This window comes from Oryza brachyantha, chromosome 6 (genome assembly GCF_000231095.2).
Source record: "Oryza brachyantha chromosome 6, ObraRS2, whole genome shotgun sequence".
NCBI classification, from domain to species: domain Eukaryota; kingdom Viridiplantae; phylum Streptophyta; class Magnoliopsida; order Poales; family Poaceae; genus Oryza; species Oryza brachyantha.
This window is the reverse complement of record NC_023168.2, coordinates 10103459-10114066: the sequence shown is the minus strand read 5'-3', so window position 1 is coordinate 10114066 and position 10608 is coordinate 10103459. Positions and strand designations below refer to the sequence as shown.

The 10608-nt window shown below is 41.8% G+C and overlaps 1 protein-coding gene across 2 annotated transcripts; it reads right to left on the bottom strand.

Moving 5' to 3' along the window:
* Positions 1-6577: 6577 nt before the first annotated feature.
* LOC102718463 (B-cell receptor-associated protein 31) lies at positions 6578-10334 on the bottom strand. 2 transcript variants are annotated; one of them, XR_001550494.1, is made up of 3 exons: positions 9970-10334; positions 7123-7522; positions 6578-7046 (listed from the first exon to the last, which is right to left on the bottom strand). XR_001550494.1 is itself a non-coding variant. In XM_015838413.1 (2 exons), the coding sequence occupies exons 1-2, from the start codon at positions 10268-10270 to the stop codon at positions 7182-7184; spliced, it is 642 nt and encodes a 213-aa protein (XP_015693899.1). In that variant the 5' UTR covers positions 10271-10334; the 3' UTR covers positions 6578-7181. The 2 variants fall into 2 exon arrangements, 1 of the variants encoding a protein (XP_015693899.1); XM_015838413.1 differs by having other exon boundaries at positions 6578-7522.
* Between the last annotated feature and the right edge of the window lie 274 nt (positions 10335-10608).

Genomic DNA, 10608 nt, shown 5'->3' with positions numbered 1-10608 from the left:
CCCAACCGAGCCGGCCCATCACCTCTTCCTCCCCGCCACGCGCGCCACCTCCCCCTCCCGCCTAGGCTACCAGCCGGACCGGCCCAGCTCGCCATCCTCCTCCCCGCCCACAAGTCTACGCCGCCTGCCTCCTCCTCCTCCTCTCCCGGCACGAGCCGAGCCCAGCCGCCGCCATGGCCAAGCGGAACACCGCCGCTGCCACCGCGTTTGTTGCCGCCTTCCTCACCCGTGGCCAACCCTAACTCCCTAACCGCTGTCCCCGCCCTACCCGGACACCTCCCCCTATAAAACCCGCCTACCCATGCGCCACCATCTGTTTTTCCCCTCCGCTCGAACCGTCGCCGCCCTAGCCCAAGCCGCCGCCGCCGATCTGATCTCACTACCCGCGCCTCGCCACCCTCGCTGCCGGCTATCACCCTGTGTCCCGTCATCTCGCCGACACGCCCCCGCCCCGCTGGGGAGCACCGGCGCCCCTCTCCTCTCCTCTTCCTCCCCTCCAACGCCACCGTCAGGCAACCGCGCCGCCGTCGGGCGCTGTGCGTCACCTTCCGTCGTCACCACGCCTCCGCCCGTCGTTGTCGCCACGCGATCGTCGTGTCGCCGCCGCCATCGTCACCCTCGCCTTCCACTGCCGATTCGATCACGCCGTCCCGTGCGACGCGCCTCCATGCCGCCTCCCGCACGCCGCGAGGGCACCGTCGCCTCCTTCGTCAATCGCCACCCCCGCCTCGCTGTCACCGATGCGCCCCCACCGTCGCCGGTGCGCCGCCTCACCGCCGCCATTCTCCCTTTGTGCCACCGCCCCTAGCACCGTCGCCAGTTTCCGTGCCGCTGCCGGGAGCCATGCGTTGTCGTCCACAGTGGCCCGTCGGTCCGCGCCACTCGCCGCCGGTCACTGCCCTCTGCCGCCCTCTCGGCCGGTGCCACCTCTCCCCTCTGTTCGGCCGAGGCCACCTCCCCCTCCTCTCTATTTTGACAAGCGGGGCCCACCCGTCAGCCGGCTGCCCTCTCCTCCCCTCCGTCTCTCTCCTGACCGACGGGTCCCACCCATCAGTCACCACTCCTCCCACTCATCCGCTGACAGATGGCCCCCACCTGTCAGCTACCACCTCCTCTCTCCTCGATGACATCAGCGCCTCGCTTTATTACGCAATAATTAATTTAGGACTTTGTGTTTAGCTTAAAAACCAACTTCTAAAATCCATCTAATTCATCCAGTCTCCGTTTAAGTCCATTCAAATTTTATTAAATTCATAAAATTGCCAAGAATCCATTAAACATACTTTCTTGTGTTGTTTCAGTAGAGTTTGTACTTGTTTTATTTATTTTTGTGCTTTATCGCTTAGATTCAGAGCCCGTCGACATGCCGATTTACTTCGAAATCATCGCTGAGGTACCCCAGGAACTAGAACAAGGCAAGTGGCATTCATATCTGATCATGTTGAGCCTATTATTATAAAATCCCTGCTTTATTTATTGAAACGTGTATTGTTTCAGTTAAAGTATTTATTGTATTTATTTTTCGGGTTACCTATTATTATGCCATTGTTTATCCATCTTTATTCATGTTATACCAGGGGTAAATTGCATAGAGATTAGGCCTACTTTAATGCTTAGTCGTGCTTAGAACATGTAGCTCATGGGATCACACATTAATCATTACTAGTTCTGAATAGCTGATGTTTATGTTTTAATACCCGGTTTGGGTTAATGCCAACTAAAATATTGATAATGGTGGGTTGTGGGTGTATGGTTTTGAGAGTTGCACCCATGACAATTAAGGACCGGTTTGTAGGAAACCCTAGAAGTTATTTCTGTGCTAACTACAAGCCAGAATGGGCAACGATGGGGTTTGAAGTGTAATTGCAAACTATTCGACGTACTCAGGCTAGGGTGAGCGTGATGGAGTATGGATGGGAGTCATGGTATAACGATGGCCTATGTTGCTTTCGGATTTGCCTAGGCACAAGAGGGGGCTGCCCGCCTTGGTGTAAAGTGTGGTGCGATTGAATAGGGAAGGTTATGCGACAGGTCCTATCATAGTTTTCTATCTGGTATGCATGCCATGGTGGTATGTCGGTGCACGTTCATGTGTAGTTGGACTATGTCTTGTGGGTACAGTAGTACACCTCTTATCAGAGTAAAGCTATTCGAGTAGCCGTGCCCACGGTTAAGGGCGAGCTGCCAGATTCACTGTGATTAGTCGAACCTTTAATGACTTGGGTAACTGGCTTTCACTTGGGACTTCCGCAACGTGGTGTAACATTGAGTAGTAGTTGGGCCTATTGTAACGTGATGTAATATTGGACAGTAATGTTGGTACTTTACAAATGTTATTTACCTATTTACTTATTTACTACCTTTCTGTTTAAATCTTTGTTATTTATTTAATTGTTGCTTTATTGCAACTAACCATATCCTATTCCTTGTGATCCTTTGCATCACTTATTACTTCTTTTCCATGCTACTTGTTGAGTACGGTAGTTTGTACTTAGCCTTGCGTAAATTCCCCCTTCAGAGTTAGAAGTTGAATCCGATGGAGGTGATTCTCAGAAGTAAGCTGTCCGCCATTGAAGCATTGCCTATGGACTGGAGCCGAGCTACGCTGGAGCTAGTATGCGTTATCTTTCCGCTGCATTTTCATTAGTTTAAATTTTATTTTTCAGTTGTTTCTAAGAACGATGGTTATGTAATCAACATTGTCATTTTGTGTACCGTGGCTGGTCCTAGACATGGAATTTTAATACATAATTAAGTTCAGAAATTCGTGTAAGTAATTTCTGGACGTGACATGCAGCCTAGCCGAGAGCTCACTTCGACAAAAGCTACGAACCAAGGTGACGATACGCCGAAGTTGTATTGAGATTGATTCTAAATTTATAAGACCCATGGTGTATATATTTATACCCTTAGGCAAGAAACTGAGTTTGATTCTAGTTATATACAACCAGTCATAAATCTAAGTTAATAAGGAAAAAGATCTACCTAATGTAATGAAACTATACAAGTCTGATTTGAAAAGCATCAGCCTTCCATATCGACGTCATCCCGCACATGTATCGGCTTCCAAACCCGCATTCCAATACGTACAAAACTATCGACGCTAGTCTATGAAACCCCTATGAACGCATCGGCTTATGATTCTATGCCAACTATTTAGTGGTCCAAATATCAACAGCTATAAAATTTCACCATTAAACAGCTTCTTAGAAAAAACTTAATTTTAAACCTTAAATTTCGCTGTTAATTTAGAGTTTTCTCAGCGTATTTTATTTTTTTCCTTGGCTTTTAGATGGCTAGAAATAAGTATATAAAAAAATTTATAAATTATTTTTCACTTGTAAATATGTCGTTTGACAATCACCCATATGTTTAGGCCATATTCAATGTAAAGAATTTTAAATAAATTGATCTATTTTCTATGCAAATACTATAGGTTGAGATGCCAAACTACACGAAGCCACGTGGAAATTCTTAAATACGACTCTAACAAATCCAAATCATATAATAAGATAAGGAATTTTTCATAACAGTAGGAGTTGTACGTGCTTTTTCATCGAAAATAGTTAAAGTTCTTTAGAATATCCATCAAATTTCTCTAAATCAAATTAGCCCGATAAACTATAAAGAAAAAACACGGCAATACATATCATTAGAAAGAATAGTCTTGCATACAAGTCGGTGGCATTGACCTACAGATAGTGAACAGCTTACAACGCACCAAAGGAGAAAAAGAAGCACCATGCAATCGAGCCCCAGATACCTGCACGGAGTGGGACAACCACTTTGGCAGGCAGGAGGAGGAGGGCCTGGGTCCTGGAGCCCTCACATAAACCGAGCCAAATTATGGCGCACGGTACGAATCCAACGGTGTTGGCACGTACACAATCGACGGAATGTTCGTTGGAGCTAGCCGAACGAACTGCACACGCACGGGCCATGGGGCTTCTCACCTGTCACCGGCTCCATGCTCTGCTCCTCGCTCGCCATGGCACGCCCAAAACGTGGACCATTTTTCCTTGCTTCGATTTCCCACCTGCCTGTCCTAGCTGAAATGACAGCACGCGCCACCGTCTGTCCACTTGGATGGCTTGATCGGTCGGTCCCTATCAGCTGTACGCTCGCTTGGCCGCGGCGTGAATGCGCGCGGGGCCGTGCGTGCGTGCGCGTCCGTGCAATGGGGCCGGGAGCCGGGGCCCGGGCCACCGCATCGAAAGAGAGAAAGCGACCTCTGGTTTGCTCCATGTTTGGTGCGCTGATCGTTCGGTTCGGCCGGGCAGTTGAGCACGAGTGGCTTGTGTTTTTCACTGGTTCACGCTCGCACAACCATTTAGCTGCACCTACACGCCATGATGCTTGCTAGTTGCTCCAGGAAAAGCTAAGAGCAGTCCCGCATAGGAATAGTTTGTCCTCGCTTAGGCATAATATAGTACTGCGTCCATCTTAAAAAAATATTTATGGCTTAAGATTAAAATATGAAATAATTATGATTTATTAATATAAGATAGAGAAATAAATTAAAAAAGGGAAGATGTAACCGGTTGAGATGATAAGATATATGGAAAAGTCGTCATACGTCAGATAGATTTGAATTGTAGAAGCTATTAAATTTTTAGATATTGTTGAAAGCTTGGATCGGCTGAGAATCCGATACATATAAACTCAAGCAGTTAACTAAATAGTGAATCATTGCTATGATTGGCTAAAAACCAACTCGCATGTAATTCTCATAAGCCGATGTAATACAAAATAACTATTAATCTAAGTAAATCAAGCCAATTGGTGTAAAAATAATGCAGTAAGGCAATCGGCTACTCTATTGATGTAAATATAATGAACATGTAGATCGACAAAGATCATCGGTTATAAACGACTGACAAACGACCAAGATCTATAAAATATCTACCCTAACTTACTAAGAATAATCATAAAAGATCGGACCAAACCGAGATAGTTCAAGATTACGCCTAGCAATGTTAGGATAGATACTAAACAGATCTAGATTGCTATCAAGCCGATGATTGATAACTTATCGACTAGTACTCCGATAAAACAATGAACAAGATCCATTGATCTGATATAAACTATTTGATAAACGTAATCTAATAGATCGGACCGAACAGAGACATTACGAGATTGAAAATGTCAAATAGCAAATATCAAATCGACATAAATTATCTAAAGTGGTTGACCAGATCAACCCAAGATACAGAAGTAACTCAAGGTGAAACTAATACGATAACTAGCAGTCGCGCAACCAAATTAAAAGTTCGGACTGAACCGAGACAGTTCTAATGATTACCGTGGCCGGTGGAACATAGGACTACCCCTCTGACGAAGATCAAGATGATGCAGCCTCGCGTCAGGTGCCAAGTTCTGTCGGTGTTGAAACATCGATGAAAAGAGTGGCGATGTGCCGAAAGTAATTGATTTATGTATTGAGAAGTTTATGATTTCACAAAGCTACGGGGTGCTATATTTATACCCAGAGAAATAACTAATCTAACCGGATATAGATTTGTATCTAATAACTAATCTATTACACACGGACTCTAACTAGAGGTAAATCCTAAAGAAACTCTAATACGTAGATAAAACTAAGTTACACGGACTCCAATTATGTCCGAATCTATCTACATAGTTGTGACAAGTATCTCACCTGTGCCGATAGGAGTACATAGGGGTTGTTTAGATGGGCTAAACTTTTTAGCCACATGTCACATCAGATATTTGGACACTAATTTGAAGTATTAAACATAGACTAATGAAAAACTAATTTCATAAATGAGAGTTAATCCACGAGATGAATTTTTTGAGCCTAATTAATCCATAATTAGCAAATGTTTACTGTAGCATCACAATGGCTAATCATGGATTAATTAGGCTTATTACATTCGTCTCGCGAATTAGTCTAAGATTATGGATGAGTTTTATTAATAGACTACGTTTATTATTTATAATAAATGTCGAAACATTCGATGTGACTAGGTGCTAAAGTTTAGCATTTAGAAATAAACAAACCCTAGCTTTGTCACGTAGGAGCTATCATAGCCAACAGAGACACTGTACCTAGAGTGTATTCTCTCTATTTTTCTATACGACTTTTAGATTCACGTTTGACTATTTATTTTATTTAAAAAATATTTAATTATTAATTATTTTGTTATAATATGATTTACTATTATATATTATATAATTTTAAGTATGATTTATAATTTTATATATTTAGATAAATTTTTTGAATAAGACAAATACAAACGTACATTAAAAAAAGTCAATGAGACCGTATGAAAAAGGAAGGGGAGTATATAGTAGGACTACTTGCGTAGTAGCCAATGTGGTGGTCATACAGATCGTGTGGTTAGCGTTGTAATAAAATTCTCATATAATAGCGCTTCTTATAATAAAACTATTTAAATGAGCAATATAATTTTAAACTCTCCTCGAATATGGTCAAACTTATATATTTGACGTTCCCATAAGTATAGTAATTTCCATGTCATTAGAACAAATTTCATGGATCCTTTAGTATAAATAATAACTACATAAGTTGTTAAATAAGATGAATGATTGACCGTGTACTGAAAGTTCAACAACATCTCTTAGAATATGGAGAGAGTACATGAAAAAACAATGTGTGGATAAATCATTTCAGTCTGCAATTGAAACGAAATCAAGAGAACCTCACAGGCCATCTATATGTTTTTACTGTCTAGATATTTCTGTATGTTTGGCACAAGCATGAAACGACTACCAGAGTTAATTGGTCAGCAGCTCATTCTGTTTCTCATTAGCAATTTACGTTATCATCCGAATAACATTTTTTAGATATCTACAGGACACGTTTCCCTTTTTGGAGATCTTTACAGATGGGCATCTATCAATCTATGGGTACGTTCACAGGAGGTTCAGTAGTTATTCGAAGATCTGGTATGTCATATAAGAACAATCGATTAAAGATGTCACTACTTGTATGAGAGTTTATCAGTAACCAACTTGAGTACTTGACCATCAAATATCAGCAGACTTCAGAAATCCAGAAACTTCTACATTGTGGACCATTCGATGGGGTAAGCTTGAATATCATCAATTCCATTCCTTACTGTTGACAAAGTAGCTTACCTTGAGATCATGTCATCCTCAAGTATTGTTCTTGCCATCAGAACGTGACAAAAGATCTGCTACTGCAGCTGGTCATGCAGATTCTTGTTGTCCTCCACTAGACGGTTATATTCAAGCATTAGACCTTCAGACTGCTTCTGGGCAGCTTGGGCTTTAGCCTCTGCATCCTTGGCCTCGTTGGACTTCTCTTTTAGCTGACGCTTCAGCTTCTTAATCTCCTCATTCAGTGAAGCAATATCTTTCTGGTATGGTTTGCTCTCATCAGAGCTTTCAAGAACCTTTGCTTCCTCAAATGACTTGTTCTGCTTTGACACAGCCTCCAGATTTCTCTTGAGCCCTCGTATTTCTCTGATATAGTTATGGAGGCGGTCAATGACTAGAGCAAGGAATAAGGAGTATCCTGAAACAATGTAGTGCTAATATGTTATGTGTGAAAATATAGTGCTAACATGTTATGTGTGAAAAATTCCTTATGGAATTAGACATTGCATGATAGCAATGCTAATACAATACTAAGACTGAAAAGATAAATTGCTATACATTTGGAGCTACTTACTATTGTTCTCCTGATGAGCATAAAACAATGTTACACTAAAGATTCTCCATCATAATATATACTACATCAAACCAACAAATAGAACTTCGATAACCAAAAAAAAGGACAGCCTAGTCTACAGCATTGAAAACTAAATTTTCTATATTCTTCTGGTAAGCAATTGTATGAAAATATAAATAAAGTTTTCTATAAAAAATTACAGAAAAATAAAAAAGGTGCAGACAGATAAGACAATTTGGTTTAGAAAACAAAGGATTGACAATGGCAAAGCAAATATATTTTACAACGGTTTTTGGTAATGTCACAACAAAATGGACATTGGTTATAAAGAAATAAATCATAGATACAAGACAGAATAAAAGCATGGAAAATAATTTAAACACATGTAGTAAAGTTTATTCACTGAGAAAATGGAACATTCCTTCTGTCATTTCTTTTGTTGATTTTGTAATTACAGTTTTTTGAGTACTTGGCAGATGTAAGCATGTTACCAGTTTCAGGGATAAAGAAAGCAAAAGATTGTAATTGTGCAGAAACTAACAAAATGCCTTATTTAGAAATAAGATTCTGCTCCAGTAAATAACAGTTCAATAAAATATGACATGATAATATGCTACCAATGTATGAACAAACTGAGGCCAAAATAGGATCATCCCAAGGTTGGATTTTGCATAATTCCATATACTTATTTCCATGCAATTCTTATGATACAATATACTATTCAACAAAATGTATTATCTAAATATATTAGCAATTTAACATGTGCGCTGGATCTGAAACAACTGTAGTGCACATATATTTAGTATCCTCAAAAAATAAAGTATGAAAATTAAGATAAAAAAACGAAATATAGGAGACCAAAATCACAAGCATATGTGTTAAAGTTCAATTGGACTCAAATAGCCGTGTTAATCAAGAACACCCAGGAGATGCATATATTAAGCTAAAAAATATTGTAGGTGTTCTATCCAATTCTTTAAGGTCAAAAGAAATATCGCAGCAGTTGCATATAAGTACATAACCAACAATAAGTCAACAGCAGATTCTGGAAAGAAATTAGATTTGAATATTAGCACATCAAAAAAATGACTAGGAAGGGGTAGTGACAGTTTATTATAATTAAGTTCATGTCTGTTTAAGAAAGTTCAGTTGAGTGCATCTCATGTTTAAGAAAGTTAACTGCACACTTCTCAGTTATATTTTAAAACATTAATCTCTCTATTCACTATCTTTCGATCCATCTAGTTCCAATTTATGCTTAGTGCCTTCTAATATCTTCAACCCCTTCATGCCTACAATTCGGGTATTCCTGTGAGGTATCTAGCCCAATGTGAACCCTTCATGCTTACAAAGTCCACATGAATCCTTGGCACAATTTTTGCAAATAAATGAAAATGGCAAAGTGACAAAAAAGGACAATGAAAAAAATAATGCAAACATATTACGCATAATAAGAAATGCATCCATGCAGATTTTGTTTTCTAAATTTTGGTACAGTGTTAGTAATAACAAGATTTCAAGTCAGAATAGCACATTGTTTAACCAGTTTATATAAGCATGATATTAAATGTCAAGTTTAAACACAAGCATTGGACACACAATAAAATGTTCCAAGCAACGTAAAAGATGTTCTACATATATTCTTAAAATCGTATATCATTGACTTCTTGAATAATGAGAAGGATATTTATTGCTACATCTGTTCAATATATCAAACTTTCTTCAATGCCGAGGCCATTCATTTTTCAAGTAGTAAGTTCATAAAAATGTTGTACCATAGTCAAAACAAATTGGTACTAATCTTCACACTGGCCAGAACAACCAAGTGGTTTTATTTTCATGAATGGAACACTTAACTTAAAAGTAGTTGCTGGTGGCAAACGAAAGAACGACAGAAGGCCTAAAACAATTGGATGAATATGATTCCGCATTTCTACATTTTATTTATGCAATAAGAATTAAGAAAATATATATTTGACATAGCACCACTGCACGATTTCCTTTGGTACAAAGGAGTCTACAGCATTGAATTGTAGCACCGTGCCAATGCGGAGACATAGCAGGATAGAATGGCACAGTTGCCCAATGCAGCTAGTACGAATCGCCTAATCGCCGACACCCAACGCACAGATTAGGATTAAATCAGAAGTTGGCATTCCCTAAAGAGAAATCAGGTCATTCATCCGTTCTCCTTCGATTCACAGGAAGCCACCAAAGCCACAGCCACCGTGACATCAAAGATGATGGAACACATCACAGCGCGCAAGGGGATAGGTGTGGTGGCAATTTACCCATGAGCGACGCCTCGAGGAGGTGGCGGGCGAGGAGGACCTGATCGGTTGGGGTGAGTACCCCCGCGCCGGCGCCGTCAAGATCGCCGGCGGCGCGGCCGCGGATCTTGGCCATGCCGTGGAGGCTAGAGGCGAGGACGACGAGGACGGTGGCGGCCACGGTGCGCACCATGACGGGCCCGCGGCCGCGCTTGAGGCTGTCCAGCCCGAGCATCGCCAGTTTCCGCAGCGGCGTCTTGAAGAGCAGCGCGACCGCCACGGCGGCCTCCGCCGTGAGCACCGTGAACAGCAGCTGGATCATCGCGGGCTCCCGCGGCGTGGAGGGGAGCACCGCAGGGGAGTCGGGGTCTCAGGGAGAGAGAAAGAGAGAGAGAGAGAGAGGAGGGCTTGACACCTGTAGTTGTAGCGAGCGGGCTGGGGGCGGTTCGTTGCCTCGGTGTGGGTCTTGGAATGTGTGAGAATGCCGTTGCCGTTGGATGATGCTATGGACGGCGTGTTGAGGTGGTAAATTCTTTCTTTCTTTCTTCCGGTCAGGTTTCGGTAGCGTAGCGGCTGCCTACTAGAAACCTGGACTAGCCTGCTGGGACATGGTTTGGTTCAACCGTCGAAGGACTTGGCATTAGCAGCCAATTCATTGCG

Bases quoted from the DNA above. Each gene is read 5' to 3' on its own strand.
- LOC102718463 (XM_015838413.1), bottom strand. From the start codon at position 10,270: ATGATCCAGCTGCTGTTCACGGTGCTCACGGCGGAGGCCGCCGTGGCG. The intron at 7,523-9,969 runs GTAAATTGCCAC...ACATTGTTTCAG, and splicing joins CCTCGAGGCGTCGCTCATGG to GATACTCCTTATTCCTTGCT.